At 44.8% G+C, this 26,803-nt stretch overlaps 1 protein-coding gene across 3 annotated transcripts in view; it reads left to right on the top strand.

The window, feature by feature from the left end:
- The window catches only part of atm (ATM serine/threonine kinase), a 132,250-nt gene that overhangs the window by 91,120 nt on the left and 14,327 nt on the right, over window positions 1-26,803 (top strand). For all 3 annotated transcript variants that reach the window (XM_034168086.1, XM_034168084.1, XM_034168085.1), the window contains exons 51-60: window positions 4,183-4,308; window positions 5,216-5,356; window positions 18,126-18,264; window positions 18,470-18,552; window positions 19,266-19,406; window positions 21,866-21,982; window positions 22,679-22,828; window positions 24,667-24,826; window positions 26,470-26,556; window positions 26,658-26,772. In XM_034168086.1, coding sequence (XP_034023977.1) covers window positions 4,183-4,308; window positions 5,216-5,356; window positions 18,126-18,264; window positions 18,470-18,552; window positions 19,266-19,406; window positions 21,866-21,982; window positions 22,679-22,828; window positions 24,667-24,826; window positions 26,470-26,556; window positions 26,658-26,772 — 1,259 coding nt within the window. The remainder of the gene's footprint in view (window positions 1-4,182; window positions 4,309-5,215; window positions 5,357-18,125; window positions 18,265-18,469; window positions 18,553-19,265; window positions 19,407-21,865; window positions 21,983-22,678; window positions 22,829-24,666; window positions 24,827-26,469; window positions 26,557-26,657; window positions 26,773-26,803) is intronic.

The following is a 26,803-nucleotide window of genomic DNA, read 5'->3' as shown; positions in this document are numbered from 1 at the left end:
GCTCACAACTACAGCACAATGTCAATAACTGGAGCAACAGCTGTAGAGCAGAAGCAAAAAACACAACTATAGCACAATGTCAACAAGACATCAACTGGAGCAACAACCGTAGAGCAGGAGCGAAAAACACAACTACAGCACAATGCAACAAGATGTCAACACCTGGAGCAACAGCCGTAGAGCAGGAGCGAAACTCGCTCACAACTACAGCACAATGTCAACAAGACATCAACAACTGGAGCAAGAGCCGTAGAGCAGGAGCGAAACACGCTCACAACTACAGCATAATGTCAGAAAGACGTCAACAACTGGAGCAAGAGCCATAGAGCAGGAGCGAAACACGCTCACAACTACAGCACAATGTCAACAAGACGTCAACAACTGGAGCAAGAGCCATAGAGCAGGAGCGAAACACGCTCACAACTACAGCACAATGTCAACAAGATGTCAACAACTGGAGCAAGAGCCGTAGAGCAGGAGCGAAACACGCTCACAACTACAGCACAATGTCAACAAGATGTCAACAACTGGAGCAAGAGCCGTAGAGCAGGAGCAAAACACGCTCACAACTACAGCACAATGTCAACAAGATGTCAACAACTGGAGCAAGAGCCGTAGAGCAGGAGCGAAACACGCTCACAACTACAGCACAATGTCAACAAGATGTCAACAACTGGAGCAAGAGCCGTAGAGCAGGAGCGAAACACGCTCACAACTACAGCACAATGTCAACAAGATGTCAACAACTGGAGCAAGAGCCGTAGAGCAGGAGCGAAACACGCTCACAACTACAGCACAATGTCAACAAGATGTCAACAACTGGAGCAAGAGCCGTAGAGCAGGAGCGAAACACGCTCACAACTACAGCACAATGTCAACAAGATGTCAACAACTGGAGCAAGAGCCGTAGAGCAGGAGCGAAACACGCTCACAACTACAGCACAATGTCAACAAGATGTCAACAACTGGAGCAAGAGCCGTAGAGCAGGAGCGAAACACGCTCACAACTACAGCACAATGTCAACAAGATGTCAACAACTGGAGCAAGAGCCGTAGAGCAGGAGCGAAACACGCTCACAACTACAGCACAATGTCAACAACTGGAGCAAGAGCCGTAGAGCAGGAGCGAAACACGCTCACAACTACAGCACAATGTCAACAACTGGAGCAAGAGCCGTAGAGCAGGAGCGAAACACGCTCACAACTACAGCACAATGTCAACAACTGGAGCAAGAGCCGTAGAGCAGGAGCGAAACACGCTCACAACTACAGCACAATGTCAACAACTGGAGCAAGAGCCGTAGAGCAGGAGCGAAACACGCTCACAACTACAGCACAATGTCAACAACTGGAGCAAGAGCCGTAGAGCAGGAGCGAAACACGCTCACAACTACAGCACAATGTCAACAACTGGAGCAAGAGCCGTAGAGCAGGAGCGAAACACGCTCACAACTACAGCACAATGTCAACAACTGGAGCAAGAGCCGTAGAGCAGGAGCGAAACACGCTCACAACTACAGCACAATGTCAACAACTGGAGCAAGAGCCGTAGAGCAGGAGCGAAACACGCTCACAACTACAGCACAATGTCAACAACTGGAGCAAGAGCCGTAGAGCAGGAGCGAAACACGCTCACAACTACAGCACAATGTCAACAAGACGTCAACAACTGGAGCAAGAGCCGTAGAGCAGGAGCGAAACACGCTCACAACTACAGCACAATGTCAACAAGACGTCAACAACTGGAGCAAGAGCCGTAGAGCAGGAGCGAAACACGCTCACAACTACAGCACAATGTCAACAAGACGTCAACAACTGGAGCAAGAGCCGTAGAGCAGGAGCGAAACACGCTCACAACTACAGCACAATGTCAACAAGACGTCAACAACTGGAGCAGCAGCCGTAGAGCAGGAGCGAAACACGCTCACAACTACAGCACAATGTCAACAAGACGTCAACAACTGGAGCAGCAGCCGTAGAGCAGGAGCGAAACACGCTCACAACTACAGCACAATGTCAACAAGATGTCAACAACTGGAGCAGCAGCCGTAGAGCAGGAGCGAAACACGCTCACAACTACAGCACAATGTCAACAAGATGTCAACAACTGGAGCAGCAGCCGTAGAGCAGGAGCGAAACACGCTCACAACTACAGCACAATGTCAACAAGACGTCAACAACTGGAGCAGCAGCCGTAGAGCAGGAGCGAAACACGCTCACAACTACAGCACAATGTCAACAAGACGTCAACAACTGGAGCAACAGCCGTAGAGCAGGAGCGAAACACGCTCACAACTACAGCACAATGTCAACAAGACGTCAACAACTGGAGCAACAGCCGTAGAGCAGGAGCGAAAAACACTCACAACTACAGCACAATGTCAACAAGACGTCAACAACTGGAGCAACAGCCGTAGAGCAGGAGCGAAACACGCTCACAACTACAGCACAATGTCAACAAGACGTCAACAACTGGAGCAACAGCCGTAGAGCAGGAGCGAAACACGCTCACAACTACAGCACAATGTCAACAAGACGTCAACAACTGGAGCAACAGCCGTAGAGCAGGAGCGAAACACGCTCACAACTACAGCACAATGTCAACAAGACGTCAACAACTGGAGCAACAGCCGTAGAGCAGGAGCGAAACACGCTCACAACTACAGCACAATGTCAACAAGACGTCAACAACTGGAGCAACAGCCGTAGAGCAGGAGCAAAAAACACAACTACAGCACAGTGTCAACAAGACGTCAACAACTGGAGCAACAGCCGTAGAGCAGGAGCAAAAAACACAACTACAGCACAGTGTCAACAAGACGTCAACAACTAGAGCAACAGCCATAGAGCAGGAGCGAAAAACACTCAACTACAGTGTAATTTCAAAGAAGACGTCAGCGAGCTGCACGTTCGAAGCAAGTGACCAGGGAGCGGAAAAACACTCGCAACACAACGTCCAAACTAAGCATGTGGAACACAGCTGCAGGGGAGCGAAACCACTCACAACATCGTCAATTTGCCAGCATCAATTGGAATGCAGCAGCGGTGGCAGTGTTCAAGCACAGCAGCGTCAATTTTCAAGCACAACAGCATCAATTCAAGAAAGCACCAGCGAGCTGCACGTTTGGCGCAGAATGACCAGGAGTGGATAAACAGTGTCCAAACTCACAGCAGTGTAATATCATAGCAACAAGCGAAACGGGCATGTGGCATGTCCCGCACACAATTAGTATTGCAAACAGTTGCGGTAACAAATTAACGTGCACTCGTAGGAAAAACGAGAACGACACGTCCCACACACAGTAGTGTTGCACACACAGTAGCAGTAACAAAATAACACGGACTCGTAGGAAAACAAGAGCGACACATGCCGCACACAGTAGCGGAAACAGAGTTACTCACCGAGAGCTGAGGCCAAATCAACGAACACCCACACCAAGCGGGGTTACTCACCCACAGCGGTAAGCAGAACAGAGTGAAGAACTTATGGTCTTGCAGCCTCTGGAGGACGCGTATGCGCAGCTGAAACCATGGAAGGTTGCGAGGCTATGATCAACAAGCAATTCGAAAAAAGGTTCGATCTTCTGCTTGTCATGCGAGAGATGGAAAAAGAACTGAATCCTGGGTAACGTGCACTTACACACGGTTGCTGACATCACCCAGGTCACACCTACTGGCGTGACTTTGTTGGAATAAGACGACCTCTGCGCATGCGCGCATGGAATAATCCAGGTGCTGAAGCACCGCCCTCTGTCGGTCAGGAGGAATGAAATAGAACTACAATTAAACAACAGAAAATCTGTGGCTAGGAATATTTCCAGAACCTTTTGTTAGTTATACAAATTAGAGACAGCTCACTTGAAAGACTGCTGCAGAATTTTATTAAATATGTTTTGAACATTGCTCCGGATCCTATAACAAAAGGAAAACATCAGTAGCTTTGCTAAACAGCACTTCAGTATGTCGCCAACTTACTGAAAATGTTCCATTTGAATTGGTGTTTGAAATCGTAAAACACCTGAATGAGTTGGGTTTGCATTGTTTCTGAATTTTATATTTAAAGTCTACAGTCAGCACAGTGTCTGGATGTGCACAAGCACATATGTTGCTTGTTGTTAGGCGTGATTTACAGTTAATTTTGTATGTTGGATTTGTGTCCCTGATATTCCCTTTACCTTTCAGAAAGGGGTGAAGCAGATTCCTTCCTACAAGTTCCTGCCTCTGATGTATCAGCTTGCGGCACGCATGGGAACCAAGCTGGCACCTGATGTGGCTGAGGGTGTGGCTTTCAGTGATGTCCTTAATGAAGTAAGCTTCACTTTGTTTAACTCTCTGGGGTCCAAGTGTATTTTCTCGATTTCACCATGCTTTCAGTAATTCTGCTTTAAAAGATACTTTCTTTTAGTATAATGCCCATGTATTGCATGTCAAAATGTTCAGAACAATCACATCTTTCAGAATTTGTGACACAGTTTGTCTACAGCACTGTACAGAGAAATGATTTAGCTCTAAAGCTGAAAATATGAAACATGTTTTGAGAAAATCCTTCAAAGATTTATTGAAGGTATACGTACATTCATGTGGATGAACTGTTTTGGTGCTATAAATGGGTTTACCAACGTTTTTGGGTCACATACTGTAATATATAAAGGAAATTGTCAGTGTATCATAAATGTCCAAAATTAAAATATGTAAGTTCATATATTGATTGAAAATGCTGTGCCAAGTTGTGTGAGTGATTTAGATAAAATGAAAATAAAGACTACATACTACATATCAAGCTTCATTCATTCACACTTTTTTGGAGCAGCCCGTGCTCACCATTCATATCCATCACTGATGATCACTTTTAAACTAGAAAGTAATGCAGAGGAATATATTTTGAAAGAGTAAGACTAATGTACAGTTGCTTTTGTCAGAAAAACAAAGAATCAGACGAAAACATTTGTTGGACCCCAGAGGGTTAATCATATTGCCCACAGGATGTTACTGGTCTTCTGTTGGCTGATAACTCTAAAGCCCCTTCCACCCACTTATATCCAAATACCAAAGTTGAACCAGCATAATTTGATTCCTATAAATACGCAAAAAATAATAGAAAAAAAAATCTGAATCTGGAGCAAATTACCATTTTTCTTTGAGCAGATAAGTGATTGTAATACTGCAATAAAAATATTGTGATCACTGCTACTTAATTTGTTTTCTGTCTTCACAGCTCATCCTCAGGTCATCTCTGGAGCACCCACACCATACCCTTTTCATCATCTTTGCCCTGGTGAACGCTAACAAAGACGAGGACATTTGCAGAACCCGGCCGTCGAAGAGCACTCCTCGCCAGCCCACACAGTTAGACCTGGTGAGAATTACCCAATTTGACTCTTAGTGCTTCTTTGCCACAAATGAAATACAAAAGCACATTTTTAGTGTGGCTCGAACATTAACATGAAAATAGTCCAAAGAATCCAGAGCAGCATGGAGTGCATACCTCTGCCAAGGACCAATGTTCTGCTGATGCTCTGCATTCAGTAACAGAACCGTTGCAGATGATTCAGTGTACTGTAGTTCCTCAAGTCACCTTATTTAAAAAATATTTTAAAACTCTTGTCAGTCTCTATTGCTGAAATCAAAATTGCAGTTCTGGATCAAATATTCCATCACCAAATCTTAATTTCTATGAAGTTTCATAAAACTCATGGGATTAGTTCTATTTCATTCCTCCTGACCGCCAGAGGGCGGTGCTTTAGCACCTGGATAACTACACAGAGGTCGAGAATATATACCAACAAAGTCACACCATTGAATGTGACCTGGGTGACGTCACTGGTTGTCTTTATATACCAGGTGCACCCAGCGCTCGCTTCGTTTTCTACATTCTCGCATTCTTAGAGGTTGAGAACGCATTTAGCTGCGATTGCCGCTCTTGCTTGCAGCCTCGCAACCCACCTTCAGTTGGAGCTACGTGCACTGCACACGTCCTCCAGAGGCTGCTAAACACAGCTTCACCGTTTTTTGTATTCTTTGACGCCTGTCGTGAGTACACCTTCCTAAACGCCTGGTGCGCGCCTTGCCGCTGCCCTGCTGGATATTTTCCTCTGTGCACATTAGCTGTGTTGTTTCGATGAAAGCTGGCTATTTGTTTAGTTGTGTCGCTAACCCCGTTAACTACGTGGTAGTGTGTGTATCAGAACCAGTATAGTGTACTGTGTTGGGCTTGCCGTGAGTGTTTTCCACTCCTTGAAGTACTTTGTCTGCACTGCTGCCATTTGCTAAGTTTAACAGCTCCGCTAGCAGCTAGTGTTGTCGTCGTTGTTCTAAGTGACTTAGCACTTGGGCTGTGAGTTTTTTCGGCTATGTGCATCGTGTTATTACTGTGGCTGTGAGTGTTTCACGCTCCGGGCCTTGTATTAGCTTTTACACTGTGAGTGTTTCAAGCTCCGTGCCGGGTCTGTGGCTGGAGTGCTTCACGCTCCGTGCCTCGTGTCGAGTCTGCGGCTGTGAGTGCTTCACGCTCCGTGCCTCGTGTCAAGCCGACGGCTGTGAGTGCTTAACGCTCCGTGCCTCATTTCGAGTCTGCGGCTGTGAGTGCTTAACGCTCCGTGCCTAGTGTCAAGTCGACGGCTGTGAGTGCTTAACGCTCCGTGCCTCGTGTCAAGCCGACGGCTGTGAGTGCTTCACGCTCCGTGCCTCGTGTTACTATTTACATTGCGTGTGATTCACGCTTTGTCTTTCCATTTGTAACGATCGGGGCTTGCGTTAGCCATCTGCACGCAGTCCACAATGTTGACAGGGCCTTTGTTGCATGGCTGTAGTACTTGTTTGGCTCCCTTGAGCCCAGATGATGGACATATGTTTTGCCCCTCCTGTCTTGGGATCGGACACCTGAGGGAAGCCCTGACTGGCGATGCCTGCCTTAATTGTGCCAGCATGCCACTGGCAGAGAGATCTGCTAGACTTGCGGCATTGGAAAGTGGAATATCTAGTGCGACTTTGGCCTCCAGCCCCAGGAAGGACCCAAAGCGCCGTAAACACCCACATGCAGGAGCCCCTTCTGCTAAGAAGGTTACTCATGACAATGCTTTGGCTGAAAAGGTCGAAACATTGACTTCTGAGTTTGCTCAGATTAAGTCCTTGCTTCTGAATCTACAGCCTAAGGATGCAGTGACAGTTCCTGCTGTCCCTAATGAGGCTGATCAGACCAATGTAGTTACTCAGCAGAAGGGACGATGTCGTGTCTATTGCCGCAACTGATTCCTTGTACATGACAAGTGATATAAACTGTATGGAGGATGAGGATGAGAGGAGTCTTTCTCCAAGCCATTCATTAGCAGGCTCTCATACCTCCGAGGCAGAGTCCATGCCGCAAATCGGACCTGGACTATCCTTTGTCAAGCAAGCTGTTCAGTTGGCTTTATCCAGGCTTGGGGTTGACAATCCCCCTGCGGAAACCACCGCTTCAAGTGCCTTTTTTCAAAGTCACTCAGAAGCCTGAGTTCAACGTTCCAGTTTCACAACCATATATCGAGGAGCTCCACCGATGTTGGGCGGACCCCAAATCATTGACCCATATGTCACAGGACTGCAGAGCCCTTAGCTCTATGTGTGATTCAGCGCAGTATGGTCTGAACCGTATGCCCGCCGTTGACAGCATTATTGCGAACCTGGTTGTGGCTCCAGCTGATGCTGCCCACGCCCTCAGTGTAGGGTCACTGATGACCTCCTCACCAAAAGCTATGACATAGCTGCTCACATCGGTCGCCTAGGCAACTCACTGTCCCATTTAACCCTTGCCCTCTCAAAGTCTTTGAGGGAGGCAGAGGTTGATGATGCTACGCAAAGTCTTAGTGATGCCTCACTCCAAACCTTTGCTTATATGTCCAGAGAGCTTGGCAGACTGATGTCAACCCTTACCATCACTAGACGTCAAGTGTGGCTTGCGCAGTCCCCCCTTTCCGAATCCTGCAGAGGCACACTCCATTCGCTGCCGGTTCTTCCAGGCCAAGTATTTGGACCTGCGGCCCAACAAACTTTAGAGCGTGCTGTTGAGGCTAGTAAATCTCAGCAACAGTTTGTTGACCTACACCTTCCAGACCTCAGCCAGTCAGACGTGCTACAGCTTTTCACTCTACATCCAGTTTTCCGCCGACTCCCAGAGCTGCACGTGCTTTTGCAGTTGAGGGCCAGCTCTCCCAGCAGCCTGCCTTTCGTGAGCCTACGGGCAGACCCCTGACAACTGAACGGTTTTGCAGAGCTTTCAGTAATCGCGCCCAGAGGTCCTCAGGGATGCGAGGCAGAGGTGGTCGGGTCTGACTGCCAATGTTTGGCCCCCAGCCATTTTTCACGAAATCAACTCAGCCACTGGGAGGCTCAAGTTCAAGACCCATGGGTCATTTCAACCTTGTTCGAAGGTTACAGAATTCAGTTCGGATGTCGTCCTCCAAAGTTCAATGGGGTGAGGATGGCTGTTGTTTCCAACTCGGTGCAGTCTGCTGCCCTACAATGGGAGATTTTGGAACTCCTGGAGAAGGGGACCATAGAGCCAGTTAACAGATCAGACCAGCTCAGGGGGTTCTATTCAATTTACTTCCTTGTTCCAAAGAAGGATGGCGGCTTTCGTCCTATCCTCGATCTCCGACGTCTGAATCGTTATATCAAAGTGCTGCAGTTTCACATGCTCCGCACAGTAGACGTCCTTCAAACTATCACACCAGGAGACTGGTTCACAAGTGTCGACTTAAAAGACGCCTATTTCCATGTGCCAGTGGCGCCTCATCACAGGCAGTTTCTCCGCTTTGCTTTCGAAGGTCAGGCATACCAGTTCAGGGTGCTTCCTTTCGGCCTCTCTCTTGCCCCTCGTACATTTACCAGATGTATGGCTGCAGCACTAGCCCCACTGCAAGCTCTTGGATTAAGAATCCTACCCTACTTAGACGATTGGCTTGTCTGCGCTCCGACTCAGGAGCAGGCGCACAACGACACAGCTCTTCTACTGAACCATGTCTCTCATTTAGGACTCACAGTGAACTTTGCAAAGAGTTCTCTTGTTCCCAGTCAACAAACGACCTTCATCGGCATTGCCATCAACTCCCTGACTATGACTGCATCGCCATCCCCGCAGAGAGTGGACGATGTAATTTGTCTCGTCTCACACATTCAACGGGCTGTGACGCTGCCTTTTGGTTTGCTGCTCTGGTTGATGGGCAAATTGACTGCAGTGTCGCTAGTGGTACCTTTGGGACTTCTGTTCTTACGTCCCCTACAGATTTGGATCAACAACCTAGGCCTCAACTCGAAGTTGCATCAGCACAGGCTTGTACGACTCTCCAACCAGTGCCTTCTGCACCTCAAACCCTGGGGGAACGTGGACTTCATCTGCAAGGGTGTCCCTCTAGGCTCTGTTCCTTCTCGCCGAGAGGTGGTTGTTACAGATGCATCACTCAAAGGTTGGGGGGCCGTGTGGAATCACCGGATAGTGAGGGGTGTCTGGAGTCCCCAGGAGAGACTCCAACACATAAACGTGCTGGAGCTTCGCGCTGTGCAACTGGCTCTAAAGCATTTCCTCCCAGCCCTGAGAGGAAGACATGTTCTTGTCCGGTCGGACAACACGTCAACAGTCTATCACATAAACCATCAGGGGGGCACCAGGTCCAATCACTCATTGGCAGAAACTCGGAAGCTTCTCTTATGGGCGTTGCCTCGCCTTCAGAGTGTCAGAGCAGTTCATCTGCCCGGTGTACAGAACAGCGCAGCGGATTTACTCTCCAGACAGAAACCACCACCGGGAGAGTGGAGACTGAACCCGATTGTGGTCCAAATGATCTGGCAGAAATATGGTGCAGCGGAAGTGGACCTTTTCGCTTCAAGCACCTCGACACATTGCCCACGATGGTACTCCCTCTTGGAACCAGACAGCCCGCTGGGGCAGGATGCATTGGCTCACCCGTGGCCGGATTGCCTCCTTTATGCCTTCCCTCCTCTCTTGCTGTTGATGTTGACACTGCACAGGATAGATCAGAGCAGCCACAAGGTGCTGCTGGTTGCTCCATTCTGGCCTGGGAGGATTTGGTTTCCCATGATTTACAAACTCCTCGAGGGAGAACCTTGGGCTCTCCCGGAGAGGAAGGATTTGTTGTCACAGCTACAGGGGAGGATTTGGCACCCTCACCCTTCAACAGAACGCCTTCAACTGTATGTGTGGCCGTTGAGGGGCCAGACTCCTTGTTAAGTTCTTGTGACCAGGCTGTTGTTCAGACTATCCTTAATTCACGTGCTGCTTCTACCAGGGCTTTGTATGACAACAGATGGAAGCTGTTTGCGCGGTGGTGTGAGAAACAAAAGTTAGACCCGGAGCATTGCCCTGTGCCTATTCTCCTCAAATATTTACAAGAACTGCTGGAGAAAGGACTTTCTGTCGCTACCTTGAAGGTTTATGTTGCTGCAATCTCTGCCCGGCACGTCTACGTTGATGGCCGGTCAGTGGGTTCACACCTCTTAGTGTGTCGTTTTTTGAAAGGTGCTCTACGTTTGCGGCCTCCAAGGCTTGCACGCGTACCTTCATGGGACCTTCCTCTAGTCCTGGAAGGTTTAAGCTTATCACCTTTCGAACCAGTTGAAAGTGCTCATCTTAAATGGGTGTCAGTGAAGACTGCCTTTCTACTTGCACTGTTTTTGGCTAAGCGGGTGGGAGAGCTCCATGCCCTATCAGTCGCTGGGGACTGTTTGCGATGGAATTCTGACGGATCTGGGGTTACGCTGTGGCCTAATCCGTCCTTTTTACCCAAGATAATTTCAACTTTTCATGTTAACCAGACAGTTTCCTTGGCTGTGTATGTCCCGCATTCTGATCCAGGATTATCTGTTTCAGGTTCACTGTGTCCTGTCCGAATGTTGAAGCAGTACATTAGTGCGACTGCCGGGATCTGGAAAACGGATGCCCTGTTTGTGTGTTACGGTGATCACAAAAGAGGCTGTGCTGTCTCAAAGCAGCGACTCTCGCATTGGGTCGTGGATGCCATTTTACAAGTATACAGGTCCAGAGGTCTTCAGCCTCCTAAGGTTACGTGCCATTCCACCAGAGGGGTGTCCACCTCCTGGGCTGCACTGAGAGGTGTCCCTTTGAGTGATATTTGTGCTGCTCCTACGTGGGCTTCGTCCTGTACCTTCGCCCGCTATTACACACTGAATGTGGCCGCTCCTCCTGCAGTGACTTCGGCGGTGTTGTCTGCCTCCACTCCCCACTGCTGATGCGAGGTGAGTGTGACTCTTCGTGACCTTGCTGGTATTAAGTCATCCAGGTGCTAAAGCACCGCCCTCTGGCGGTCAGGAGGAATGAAATAGAACGAGAGTTACGAATGTAACTACGGTTCTATGAATTCCGGATGACCGCCAGAGTTGCTTGTCACTCAGAGTCTTGTGAGTTCATTCCGAAAAGAAGCGAGCGCTGGGTGCGTCTGGTATATAAAGACAACCAATGACGTCACCCAGGTCACATTCAATGGTCTGACTTTGTTGGTATATATTCTCGACCTCTGTGCTGCGCACATGTCGTTATCCAGGTGCTAAAGCACCGCCCTCTGGCGGTCATCTGGATTTCATAGAACCGTAGTTACATTCGTAACTCTCGATTTGAATTAATTTTGGTGACGAATAAACAATTTGAGCCCACAACATAACCCCCCCCCCCTTTTTTTTTTTTTGTTTGTTTGTTTGCTATGAGTAGGCCCTACAGATTCTGTATCGAGGCACACCAGTTCCTGCAAGATACACAGTAACATGTTTCTGATTTGCTGGATGGCTTAACACAACATAACACAATGTGTAACTTCAGGCTTACAGATTGTTTTCAAACTCAGAGAAAACTCTTTAGTTTGATGCTGTTACCTGATAATAACCTTTACAGATACTACGCATGGAATCCAGTTTTACATCTGATTCTTGATGTGACATTGATAAACAAACTGCCTTTAATATTCACTGGAATTCTGTGATTCACAACAAGGTTTCATAAGCAACTTCATAGGTCTGACTGTCTCGATTTTTATGTTACTGTGCATGTCAAAAGATGCCAGCGTGGCCCCTAATTGTTGGTTCTGTAGTCTACTCATGTATCTATTAGAACCCTAAATTTTAGAGTTGAATATGCAGTCGTTTTTCTGAAATTTTGCAGGCTCACTGACTGACTCCATTAATCCTATACTCAGCCAGCTGAAAGCAGGGAATTTCCCAGCTATGAACAATAGACTAAAATAAATGAATGGCTAAATCAGCAGCACATGGTGTGTTTTTACCGAGTGTGATAAACAAGAGGCCTGGTTTGTTTGATTTTCAATGCTAGGTCAGAAAGCACAGCTCTTTCTATTATTAGAAGTGTCTTGAGAATTTATGACGTTGTCTCTGTGCCACATTATGATAGTGAGGATTGTTTCTAGTTGTCAGTAAGTTGATTTGTTTGCTATTTCTATGAAAAAGCCTTTAGCTTTTTTTCCAAACCCAGTTGAGTATATGGCACATCCGGAAAGTATTCACAGCTCTTCACTCCCCCCATATTTTATGTTACAGCCTTATTCCAAAATGGATGAAATTTTTTTCCCTCAAACCTCTACACACAATACCCCATAATGACAATGTGAATTTTTTTTTTTTTTTTTTTTTACATTTTTGCAAATATACGAGGTCTGTCCAAAAAGTAAAGGACCTTTTTATTTTTTTCAAAAACTATATGAATTTGAATACGTGTGATTGCATCAGCCAAGCTTGAACCTTCGTGCGCATGCGTGAGTTATTTCACGCCTGTCGGTTGCGTCATTCGCCTGTGGGCAGGCTTTGAGTGAGCAGTGGTCTACCCCCCTCGTCGGATTTTAATTGTCAGGGAAATGTCTGTATGATTTGGAGCTTTGCTGCATCAAATTTTTCCAGAAACTGTGAGAGACAGCCAGGTGGACACTCTTCGCTAAATTCAGATGGCTTTCAGGGACGATTTTATGGGGATCACACAGATTGAGGAGTGTTACAGCCGGTTTAAAGACCGCCCACAGCGGCTGAGAGCGTGCCGCGTTCCGAGCGGCGATCGCCAGGCTCAAACGACCAGATCATTTCCAAACTGAACACTGTGTCGATGTGGGACGTCGTCTGACTACCACAGAAATGGCAGAAGACGTGGACATCCAGACTTTTTCGGCACATTCCACTGCTACAGGAGTTTTTGTCATGGAAAGAGGAGCGGAGGAATGCGCCACCATGCCATGAATGGCGAGGCACAAAACCACCTCCGTGTTGGTCTCACAGGACGGCTTTCAGATGGCTTTCGGTGGCTTTTCAGTCGTGTGACTATCGGAGAAATTGTGGATTAGCTGGACATGCCAGAACATGTCTTGTGAGGCTTCATCACGGCGTTGCTTTGCGCCATGTGGCTCCGTCCCGACGCGCAAATTCCTGTGGTTTTGTCCTGCGCCCTGACAATTAAAATCTGACGAGAGGGGTGGACCAGTGCTCACTCAAAGCCTGCCCACAGGCGAATGACGCAACCGACAGGCATGAAAAAACTCACGCATGTGCATGAAGGTTCAAGCTTGGCTGATGCAAGCACACGTGATTCAAATCCATATAGTTTTAGAAAAAAATTAAAACATCCGTTACTTTTTGGACAGACCTCGTATGTATGTATGTATGTATGTATGTATGTATGTATATATATATATAATATAAACAACGAAATCATATGGACATAACTATTCCTAGCCTTTGTCATGAAGCTCAAAATTGAGCTCAGATGCAACCTGTTTCCACTGATCATCCTTGAAATGTTTCTACAGCTTAATTGGAGTCCACCTGGGGTAAATTCAGTTGATTGGACATGATTTGGAAAGGCACACACCTGTCTACAAATAAGGTCCTGCAGTTGTCAGTGCATGTCAGAACAAAAACCAAGCATGAAGTCAAAGGAACTGTCTGTAGACCTCCAAGACAGGATTGTCTCAAGGCACTAATCTGGGAAAGGGTACAGAAACATTTGTGCTGCTTTGAAGGTCCCAATGAGCACAGTGGCCTCCATCATCTGTAAATGGAAGAAGTTGAGATCCACCAGGACTATGCCTTGAGCTGGCCGCCTGTCTAAACTGAGCGTTGGGGGAGAAGGACCTTAGTCAGGGAGGTCACTCTGTCAGAGCTCCACCATTCCTCTGTGGAGAGAGGAGACCCTTCCAGAAGGACAACCATCTCTGCAGCAATTCACCAATCAGACCTGTATGGTAGAGCGGCCAGATGGAAGCCACTCCTTAGTAAAAGGCACATGGCAGCCTGCTTGGAGACATCTGAACGACTGTCAGACTGTGAGAAACAAAATTCCCTGGTCTGATGAGACAAAGGATCCACCATGTAGACTTTATTATGTCCAGAGTTTAAGGATCCAGTGACCAATTTCACATTTATTTACTTTAAGACTCAATAAAATCTCCTGTACTAAGGTGATCCGGCGATCACCTTAGTATTTCTTCTGTTTTTCTTGTTGATTAATGCTGGCAAATTATACAGTATTTTTTGTCTTTCTGATGCCTGATTCTGTTTTTTCTCTGTTTAAGGTGCAGCTCCATCCAGAGATGGGAGTTGTGTTTGTGTTGGCGACCCTCCTGTCCTGTGCACCAACAGCAATTCTTGTATATTCGTCCGTGAATTGTTCTGTGAATTATTTCTGTAATTTATGTTTGTAGCATGGCCCAAGCTGAGGGTCATCCCTTTGAGTCTGGTCTGCTTGAGGTTTCTTCCTCAGAGGGAGTTTTTCCTTACCACTGTTGCTCTGGGGGTTGGTAAGGTTAGACCTTACCTGTGTGAAGTGCCTTGAGGCAACTCTGTTGTGATTTGGCGCTATATAAAGGAAAATAAATTGAATTGAAATTAAAATGTTGTTGACATAGAAAACCTGTAAAGCCTACTTTTAGTACACAGAAAATTCACAAGAGGTATCGATAAGGAATTGGCTCGATAAGCGGAATCGATAATGGTATTGATAAAATCTTATCAATACCCATCCCTAGTTCTGTGGAATGATCTCCCTGTGTCAGTAAAACAGTCAGATTCTGTAGAGACTTTCAAGTCCAGACTTAAGACACACTTATTTTTGTATGGCTAGCATACTGGCATAGTATGTTACTATGCTTTTTACTCTTTTAACTTCATTTTATTAGGAAATGGAGCAGGCCGTGGCTTCAGCTTTATCTAAATTCTGGGTTTTTAGTGAAGCTTAGGGCTAATGGCCTGCACTCACCTTAGTATTCCTTTTGTTTTTCTTGTTCCTTAATGCTGACTTTTCTTTCTGTTTGAGGTGCAGCTCCATCCAGAGATGGGTGTGGTATCTCTTCCTGAAACCCTCCTGTTCTGTGCACCGGCAACATTCCCTGTATATTCGTTTTGTGAATTGTTTTGCATTGTGTCGGTAGCTTGGCCAAAGCAGAGGGTCACCCCTTCGAGTCTGGTCTGCTTGAGGGTTCTTCCTCAGAGGGATTGTTTTCCTTTCCACTGTCGCCTGCGTGCTTGCTCTGGGGGTTGATAAGGTTAGACCTTACTTGTGTGAAGCACCTTGAAACAACTTTGTTGTGATTTGCCGCTATATAAATAAAAATAAATCAAAATTGAAATTGGGAAACTTGTCAGGATTGAGGGAAAGATGAATGCAGCAATGTACAGAAACATCCTGGATGAAAACCTGCTCCAGAGTGCTGTTGATCTCAGACTGGAGTGACGATTCATCTTTCAGCAAGACAGTGACCCTAAACACACAGCCAAGATATCAAAGGAGTGGCTTCAGGACAGCTCTGTGAATGTCCTTGAGTGGCCCAGCCAGTGCTCAGACCTGAATCTGACTGAACATCTCTGGAGAGATCTGAAAATGGCTGGGCACTGACGCTCCCCATCCAACCTGATGGAGCTTGAGAGGAGCTACAAAGCAGAATGAGCAAAAATGTCTAAAGATAGGTGCGCCAAGCTTGTGGTGTCATATTCCAGAAGACATGAGGCTGTAATTGCTGCCAAAGGTGCATCAACTAAGTATTGAGCAAGGGGTGTGAATACTTATGTACATGTGATTTCATAGTTGTTGTTTTTTTTTTTTTAAAGAAATTTGCAAAGCTTTCATCGATTTTGGAATAAGGCTGTAACATAATAAAATGTGGAAAAAGTGAAGCGCTGTGAATACTTTCTGGATGTTCTATATAATAGTTCACTGTTTTAATTAATTTTGTATATTAAATGTAGCATTGTTCTGGGTTTTTTTTTTTATCGCAGGCATTTCAGAGGTAACCACATGATTCTGCAGACTGCAGCTCAAGCAGGTAGTCTGTTGTGCTTGCACCAAGCTGTCATTCCCAACGTTTCATCACCTATGATATTCATAAAGCTACACTTAAACTTTCCACCACGCCAGAATTTAAAGATCTATTATTCTTCTCGTTCTTACTGTGTTTTGTACAGTAACACTACCTCTAACCTTAGTGACATGAAATTTGGGGTTCCACAGGGGTCCATCTTAGGCCCCCTGCTTTTCTCTCTTTATATAGCTCCCCTTGGGCACATGTTGCAGTGTTTTGGGATTACCTTTCACTGCTATGCTGATGATACTCAGTTATACTTGCCGATAACTGCTAGTAATCTTGTTCATATAAAATCCTTAGAAGATTGCCTTGCATCAGTGAGAAGTTGGATGTCTAGAAACTTCCTACTTTTAAACTCTGATAAGACTGAAATGATGGTTGTTGGTCCAGTGAGACATCGGCATCAATTTGACCAGTTAACGTTTAGCCTAGGCTCTTGTGTCATACATCACACTGACAAAGTGAGGAACCTTGGGGTAATTTTTGATCTTATGTTGTCCTTTGACCTCCACATTAGAAATCCCTTCACTGGCTTCCTGTCCCAGTGAGATCAGATTTTAAGGTTCTGTTACTAGTCTATAAAGTTTTTCATGGACTGACACCTCCCTACATAGCTGACCTAATTAAACCTTATGTACCGGCCCAGGCTTTGCGTTCTCAGGGTGCAGGACTACTTTGTGTCCCTCAGGTGAATAAGAAGTCTGCAGGTCATAGAGCTTCCTCTTATCGTGCCCCTATTCTGTGGAATGATCTCCTTACATCAATTAAACAGTCAGATTCTGTGGAGACTTTCAATCCAATCCAGTCCAATCTAGTTTATTTATAGAGCACATTTAAAAACAACAAAGTTGACCAAAGTGCTTTCAAGTCCAGACTTAAGACACACTTATTTTCCCTGTTGTATGGCTAGCATACTGGTATAGTTTTGTTTTACGCTTCTTACTCTTTTAATTAATTTTATTATAAAAGGGAGTGTGCCACGGTCTCAACTTTACCAAAATTCTGGGTCTTTCAGTGAAACTTAGGGCTAGTGGCCGGCGATCACCTTAGTATTTCTTCTATTTTCTTGTTGTTTAATGCTGGCAAGTTATACAGTATTTCTTGTCTTTCTGATGCCTGATTCTATTTTTTCTCTCTGTTTAAGGTGCAGCTCCATCCAGAGATGGGAGTTGTATTTGTGCTGGCGATCCTCCTGTCCTGTGCACCAACAGCATTTCCTGTATATTCATTTTGTGAATTGTTCTGTAATTTATGTCTGTAGCGTGGCCCAAGCAGAGGGCCACCCCTTTGAGTCTGGTCTGCTTGAGGGTTCTTCCTCAGAGGGAGTTTTTCCTTACCACTGTTACTTTGAGGCTTAGTAAGGTTAGACATTACTTGTGTGAAGCGCCTTGAGGCAACTCTGTTGTGATTTGGCGCTATATAAATGAAATTAAATTGAATTGAATTGAAATTATGTATAAAATGTTGATGTTCATATTTTATATAGTTACAAAAAAAGATAAAACTTTATTGTCCGTAAAACAGAAAATTGACTTACATAAGCTGCCAAAGCCCCAAGATGTGAAAACACATCAATCATTCATCATAAAACACTCAGCATAAAATAATTTTAAAACTAGTGTGTGATCTGCAACAGTGTGTTCATTTGGTCTCCCTCTGATTTAAAAGTGCGATGGAGTGTGGCACAAATGAGTATTTCACTCGCAATCACTCATTTGTTTTGGAGTTTTTTAAATAACTTAGTTCACGTAACTTTTTCTTATGCAGGAACGTTCAGATGTGGCACAGAAGATCATTAGTGCAATCAGAAAAAAGAGAGGCCAGATGATCCGAGGGATTGAGCGTCTGTGTGATGCCTACATCACTTTGGCCAATATGGATGCCTCAAGACACAAAAATGAGAAGAGTAAGTAATAAAGCAGAGTGCTCTACTGCTTTTACAACACATTTTAAATCAGGCCCATCTTCACACTGGTCACCTGCTGCATTTTAACGGACATCATCAAATAAAGAGATGCCTGGGCAAAGACAATTATAACGTGTACCTTTTCGAATTGTCAGTGTTAAATTGTACATTTATATGTCTGGCTTCTTAATTTGCGTCATTGTAGAGGCCATTCCTATTCCTGCTGATCAGCCCATTATGGAAATCAAAGACCTGGATCAGGTTGTTATCCCCACAGTGGAAATCAAGGTAAAACACATAGTTGGTGGAAAATTGGCTTTGAAAGTTTTTAGCCAATGTTTATGTTTAAGGTATCTGCATTCATTAGTCCACAAATCAATAATTCAGTCATCTCTAAACTGGAAAAAAAATTGATTTTATTTGACTTCAGTTAACTTACAGTGTAATTCACAGCAAAAAAAAATTGTTAGGGTTTCCACCTAACAGCAAATTTTTACTTATGTTGTCATGAAGAAAGCTCTTAGTATTGTTCCCATTCCTGTTGTTGTTGGGCTGCTATGAAACAGTAGATGAACAGCTTGTCATTTGGCCTATTTTTTTTTATTTTTTGCTTTGCTTTTATGTCTGTTATTCAGTCAAGATTTGATGACTTTTTTACTGTTCTGAACATAACTGACACTGCATTGACGTAGTGAAAAATTAAGCAAAGTTGAGCTGCATTCATATGTTGAAAAAAATACAAACATGAACACTGGTTTTTGTCACGGAATCATTGCCAACTGCTGCTCTCACAGCTAGTTGTGGAATTTTCCATTGTCCCCTCATTGAAAAGGTCAGAACATTTGGCTTATTGTGTGAAGCACAGTGCTAACATGTAAGTGCAGCCTTACTGTCTTTCTGCATGTTGAACAGTGGTACAGTAGACCAGAGCACATTTTTGAAAAACATTACACCTAATGTTAAAATTGATTGCATGATTAATTATTTCATGGTGTAATTAGGTAGATCCATCTGGTAGTTATGACCATCTGGTGACTGTCAAGTCTTTCATGCCCCAATATCATCTGGCTGGAGGAGTCAACCTGCCAAAGATCATCGATTGCATTGGCTCTGATGGCAAAAGCAGAAGACAGCTGGTCAAGGTGTGTGTGTGTGTGTGTGTGTGTGTGTTTACAGTGCATACAACTTGTGGCCCTTTGATGGTAAATCTGCTTGTGAAATGAACCTTCTTGGTTTAACTTCAACCTCAGTTTTCTGTTTTAGGGTTGTTCTCAATAATAATTAATCCAATTTCTGGACCAATGAAAACACCATCTTTGTTACAATATTTCTAGCTAAAGAAAACATGTTCCATTGTTTGGTTCTGTTTGCGGGAAGCTTTCCAGCCACTTGAAAGCTAATAATTTGCTATCTTTGTATGAGGAAAGTCAGGGAAAGAACAATTTTCTGGTGGTTAACCACAGCAATTTGTATTTCTTTATTTTGAGAGCAACTCAGTCTGTGTGTGTGTGTGTATGTGTGTGTGTGTATGTATGTATGTGTGTATATATATATATAATATACACACAAGGTTGGGTAGGATTACTTTGAAAGAATACATGTGGATTACATGTATGTAATCCACATGTGTGTAATCCATACATGTATGTAATCCATCTCTACTTTTAAGATTAGGCTTAAAACTTTCCTTTTCGCTAAGGCTTATAGTTAGGGCTGGATCGGGTGACCCTGGACCATCCCTTGGTTATGTTGCTTTAGACGTAGACTGTGGGGGGGTTCCCATGATGCACTGTTTCTTTCTCTTTTTGCTCCGTATGCATCACTCTGCATTTAATCATTAGTGATCGATCTCTGCCCCCCTTCTCGGCATGTCTTTTTCCTGGTTCTTTCCCTCAGCCCCAACCAGTCTCAGCAGAAGACTGCCCCTCCCTGAGCCTGGTTCTGCTGGAGGTTTCTTCCTGTTAAAAGGGAGTTTTTCCTTCCCACTGTGGCCAAGTGCTTGCTCATAGGGGGTCGTTTTGACCGTTGGGGTTTTTCATAATTATTGTATGGCCTTGCCTTGCAATATGGAGCGCCTTGGGGCAACTGTTTGTTGTGATTTGGCGCTATATAAGAAAAAAGTTGATTGAAGTTGATTTGATTGATGTATGTACATACATTTGGATTACTTGTAAGTAATCGTACCCAACCATATATACGAGGGCTGTCCATAAAGTATAGGTCCTTTTTATTTTTTTCAAAAACTATATGGATTTCATTCATATGTTTTTACGTCAGACATGCATGAACCCTCGTGCGCATGCGTGAGTTTTTCCACGCCTGTCGGTGACGTCATTCGCCTGTGAGCACTCCTTGTGGGAGGAGTCGTCCAGCCCCTCGTCGGAATTCCTTTGTCTGAGAAGTTGCTGAGAGACTGGCGCTTTGTTTGATCAAAATTTTTTCTAAACCTGTGAGACACATCGAAGTGGACATGGTTCGAAAAATTAAGCTGGTTTTCAGTGAAAATTTTAACGGCTGATGAGAGATTTTGAGGTGACACTGTCGCTTTAAGGACTTCCCACGGTGCGAGACGTCGCGCTGCGCTCTCAGGCGGCATCATCAGCCTGTTTCAAGCTGAAAACCTCCACATTTCAGGCTCTATTGATCCAGGACGTCGTGAGAGAACAGAGAAGTTTCAGAAGAAGTCGGTTTCAGCATTTTATCCGGATATTCCACTGTTAAAGGAGATTTTTTTAATGACGCAGCCGGCGCGGTGCGGCGGCACAGGAAAAACACCTCCGTGTTGATAACCATTTGTAAAATCCAGGCGGCTTTTGATGGCTTTCAGTGGAGTGAGTATATGAGAAATTGTTTAACAGCTGGACATGTTCCAACTTGTCCTTAAGGCTTCCAACAGAGGTGTTTTTCCTGTGGCGGAGCGTCGCGTCTTTCATTAAAAAAATCTCCTTTAACAGTGGAATATCCGGATAAAATGCTGAAACTGACTTCTTCTGAAACTTCTCTGTTCTCTCACGACGTCCTGGATCAATAGAGCCTGAAATGTGGAGGTTTTCAGCTTGAAACAGGCTGATGACGCCGCCTGAGAGCGCTGTGCGACATCTCGCACTGTGGGAAGTCCTTAAAGCGACAGTGTCACCTCAAAATCTCTTATCAGCCGTTAAAATTTTCACTGAAAACCAGCTTAATTTTTCGAACCATGTCCACTTCGATGTGTCTCACAGGTTTACAAAAAATTTTGATCAAACAAAGCGCCAGTCTCTCAGCAACTTCTCAGACAAAGGAATTCCGACGAGGGGCTGGACGACTCCTCCCACAAGGAGTGCTCACAGGCGAACGACGTCACAAACAGGCGTGGAAAAACTCTCGCATGCTCACGAGGGTTCAAGCATGTCTGACGTAAAAACATATGAATGAAATCCATATAGTTTTTGAAAAAAATAAAAAGGACCTATACTTTATGGACAGACCTTGTATGTATCTATATATATATATGTGTATATATATATGTATATGTATAATACACACACACACACGTGTGCGTATAGAGAGATGTGTACATGTATATATTTTGCAGTGACTTTTTCCCTTTTGGCATGAACAGGGTAAGGATGACTTGCGACAGGATGCTGTGATGCAGCAGGTTTTCAGCATGTGTTCAATGCTACTGCAGCGTAACACAGACACTCGCAAGCGGAAACTCAACATCAGGCGATACAAGGTTACATAGACCATTTAACTGCACATTTTTGCCTCATTTCACAGTTGTCATTTTGAGAGTCTAATCAAGAATGTGTTGTTTAACGTTTGGTATTTCTTTCACTCACCAGTTTAAAAGAAAGGCATCAAAGCTGGTAAAAATGCAGTGAATTCTGTAGCAGCACTATGACTAAGCAGTTAACAATCCTGTCTCATTGCAAGAATGTTTGGTTAGACAGCCCAAGATGTACCTCCTGCCCAGACTGTACAAAAAAAAAAAAAAGAAACCTACATAATATCTCCAAAATACTACCCTGAGGGGGGGATGAACTACTTTGGGCTGATGCATAACTAGGGGTATATTTTGACAGTGGTTAAATTGGCCTGTTACAACTGGGTTCATTTCTACCAATGCCTAGCTTTGTGTGTGGAGTTTTGATGTTCTCGCCATGTCTGCATGGGTTTCCTCCCACCATCAAAACATCCATATGAGGCAAAATGTTCCTTCAGCTGCCATTGACCAAAACAGTGTCTCCATGCATAAAGTTGGTCTGCCTGTGCAAGACTGTAGCTTCCTGCTGCTCCTAGTGATTGGATTGTGTTTGACTATTGGAATGGGGTAAATGTCAAGGACAAATTTTATTGTATGTAATGTACAGTCACAATAAAAGAAAGACCTCCTTTTTCCTCTTCCTGTAACACTTCTCTCTTGACATAGGTGGTGCCTTTCTCCCAGCGTAGTGGCGTTTTGGAGTGGTGTTCTGGCACTATTCCCATCGGAGAGTTTCTGACTGATGTCACTAAAGGAGCCCACAAGCGCTTCCGTCCTCAAGACTGGACTTCCCTCACCTGCCGCAGGAAGATGATGGTTTGTAGTTTTGCTTATTACATGTCACTGCATTTTACCACAGAATGGTGTCCAGTCAGAATTGTCTAACACACTGTTGTACAATACCTTACTAAGAAACAACGTGGGAATTCAGGATGCACAAATTTATCTTTGTGTGTAACTCCACCAGCAGTGAATGTATTTTAATATACGAGGTCTGTCCATAAAGTATCGTACCTTTTTATTTTATTTTTTTTTAACTATATGGATTTGATTCATATGTTTTCACGTCAGACAAGCTTGAACCCTTGTGCGCATGCGTGAGTTTTTCCACGCCTGTCGGTGATGTCATTCGCCTGTGAGCACGCCTTGTGGAAGGAGTGGTCCTGCCCCGTTGTCAGATTTTCATTGTCTGGAAATGGCGGAATGATTTGGGGGTTTTTTTCCATCAGAATTTTTTCAGAAGCTGTTAGAGACTGGCACCTGGAAACTATTCGAAAAATTTATCTGGCTTTCGGTGAAAATTTTACAGGCTTCACAGAGAATAAGGTCTGTTAGTACAGCTTTATGGACCCCTTTAAGGACGCTCAGCGCGCCGCGCCGCGCTCCGAGCTGCGACGACACGGCACAAGCCACCGGACCATTTCTGAGCTGATGGCTCTGTGGATACGAGTGCGTCGTGTGCTCTTTCTCTGGTTATCACAAGAGCTGGACATCAGCCATTTTCTGGCAGATTTCACTTTTAACAAGAGATTTTGTCATGGAAAGCCGTGCGGAGGCTTCGCGCGTCACGACCGATTCGCTTTGGAAGCAAGACAAAGGAACACCTCCGTTTCGGCGTGTCAGAGGACAAGTTTGGACATGTCTATCTCGGCTTTCAATGCTTACCAGTCCAGTAAGTATCAGTGAAATTGTGGAGAGCTCGACATGTCCAAACTTGTCACATGACAAAATCTCTTGTTAAAAGTGAAATCTGCCGGAAAATGGCTGATGTCCAGCTCTTGTGATAACCAGAGAAAGAGCACACGACGCACTCGTATCCACAGAGCCATCAGCTCAGAAATGGTCCGGTGGCTTGTGCCGTGTCGTCGCAGCTCGGAGCACGGCGCGCTGAGCGTCCTTAAAGGGGTCCATAAAGCTGTACTAACAGACCTTATTCTCTGTGAAGCCTGTAAAATTTTCACCGAAAGCCAGATAAATTTTTCGAATAGTTTCCAGGTGCCAGTCTCTAACAGCTTCTGAAAAAATTCTGATGGAAAAAAAACCCCCAAATCATTCCGCCATTTCCAGACAATGAAAATCCGACGACGGGGCGGGACCACTCCTTCCACAAGGCGTGCTCACAGGCGAATGACGTCACCAACAGGCGTGGAAAAACTCACGCATGCGCACAAGGGTTCGAGCTTGTCTGACGTGAAAACATATGAATCAAATCCATATAGTTAAAAAAAAAAAAAAAAAAAAAAAAAAGGTACGGTACTTTATGGACAGACCTCGTAGTATGCCCGTCTTGTAGGCATGCAGGCTATTTGCAGTTGTTTCTGAAATCACAATAGTCTTTGCCACTATGGGGTATGAAACAATGAGAAGAACCTAAATAAATAAATAAAATAATTAATAAATAAATAAAATTAATAAATAAATAGAAATCTTTTACTTATTTTAATGGTCAGAAAGAAACAGAATGAGTTGTTCCATAATGTGCGTGAACCACCGACTGCTGTTACAGTTGGAAAATTATCTTTGCCTTTCTTGGAAATATACAGATCAATCCAGGGTTTTGAATAATAAAATATAATCCAAGAGGAAATTAAGGCGCTTTTGTTAAAATGACCCTCTTTATGCATGAAAACATGTCCTGTTGGCCACATTTGTAGGAAGCACAAAGTTTCAGTGAGAAGCTCCAGGCATACAGCGAAGTGTGCAAGAACTTCAGGCCCGTCTTCAGGTATTTCTGCATGGAACGGTTCATGGATCCTGCGGTGTGGATGGAGAAACGGCTGGCTTACACCCGCAGTGTGGCCACCTCCTCTATTGGTACAGCATCTATCCCATAATACACACATGCATGCATATATATGTATGTATGTATCCACCTGACAGAAGACCATGATCTCAATCTTGGGCATGCTGACTCTCATGGTAGTTGCTTCACACTAATGCCGCATTCACACCGGGCATGACGCGAGCGACAGCAGCGACAGCTTGCCATGTAATCCCTATGGAAGGACGCGTTGTGGTGCCGCGAGTGAAGCAATTTTGAGCGATTGGCGCATTTGTGGCGCGATATTGCAGCCCCGCAGCAGGGGGAGCAGAGGTTTCTTTTTTTTTTTCTTTTTTCTTTTTTTTTTAACGTGCGCGCGAGAGTGAATTGTCCGTGAAGATTATTTTATTAATTAACTACACAGATGTATAATAAAGCAAATAGTGACTGGTTTCTAAACACAATTATGACAGAGTTTTTGGGGAAGAGCGAGGAGCAGCCCCACAGTAAGCAGCGGAGTTTTTCACTTTTTTTTTTACGTGCGCGCGCGAGCGAATCGTCCGTGAAGATTATTTTATTAATTAACTACACAGATGTATAATAAAGCAAATGGTGACTGGTTTCTAAACAAAATTATGACAGAGTTTTTGGAGCGAGCAGCAGCCCCGTAGCAGGGGGAGCGGAGTTTTTTTTTTGTTTACATGTGTGCGCGTGAACGGGACAGGAGGTCCTCAAACTGGGTCCTGCAGAGGCGGAAGGACCGCTGAAAGCGGCCGTCATCCAGACGCAGCTCCTGCAGCAAATAATGATACTTGACGTTTGTCAGCTTTCCACAACAACTCGCTCCGTGTGATCAAGGTCCGTCATGTTAACTTGACTGACAACCGGAGCCGACAACCGGAGCCGGCGAGTGGAATGGAAGCTCCTCCTATTTGTTGACGCACTGGGGAGAATTTTCGCAGCGAAAGCAGAGCGACACACCGGGCAGTGGTGGCGCGTCCGTCGCCACGACACCGACGCAAATTTGTAGCGTATGGTCGCGCCCAGTGTGAACGCGGCATAAGCCTGCAACCTGCTCAGTACTCACAGTAGGTCACTGTCTGAAGCCAACAAAACCACATCATCTGCAAAAAGCAGAGATGTAATTCTGATTTCACCAAAGTGGACACCCTCCAGTCCCTGACTGTGCCTTGAAATCCTGTCAGTGAACATTACAGACAGGATTGGTGATAAAGAAACAACAAAGAAAAAGTGAGCTTTGGTTTTCTCAGGGGAATACTGTATCCCTGTGTCGCAAAGCCGAGGGCATTCTGCACAAAATCTGCCTGATAAGGGCACAGTGCACACCCAATGTTACGTTTGTCTGAACACCCAGCCCTCCATATATCAATAAAAATGTCTGATTTCACACAGATTGCTCACCCATTTAGTGCCAGACTGTGCCAGATCTGTTTCCCCGTCTGCGTAACCCTCGTACTGCAAACTCTCAAATTGACATTACTGTCATGTGACTACTGTTGATTTAAAAAACAGAAACAAGGCTCCGTGTGTCAAAATCATAGCACTCATCAGAATGCTGTGGTCTGAATTTATTTGTGAAATTGCAGTTTTAATGGTTTTTGGTACCGGCATCATCATCATGGGTTTTTATTTATTTCCTTCCTTGCTTGTTTATTTTCTTGCATTATGTACACAGTTGGATACATTGTTGGTCTGGGTGACAGACACATCCAGAACATTCTGATTGATGAGCAGACTGCTGAGCTAGTACACATTGATTTAGGTAAGTTTATTATGTAATGGAAATTCTGGTCATAGCTATATGCTGTTACACTTTAAAGATCTAGACTGAGTAATAAAATAAAAAATACAAATTGTTTTTAGGTGTGGCCTTTGAGCAGGGGAAGATCCTCCCTACCCCGGAGACTGTTCCCTTCAGATTGTCCAGAGACATTGTGGACGGAATGGGCATTACTGGAGTGGAAGGAGTTTTTAGGAGGTGAGCAGGAATGTGTTAAGTATTGTTTCAT

The sequence above is a fragment of the Thalassophryne amazonica genome, chromosome 4 (assembly GCF_902500255.1).
Source record: "Thalassophryne amazonica chromosome 4, fThaAma1.1, whole genome shotgun sequence".
Classification (NCBI taxonomy): Eukaryota; Metazoa; Chordata; class Actinopteri; order Batrachoidiformes; family Batrachoididae; genus Thalassophryne; species Thalassophryne amazonica.
The sequence above is the reverse complement of the archived record's forward strand: the minus strand, read 5'-3'. Positions and strand labels throughout refer to the sequence as shown.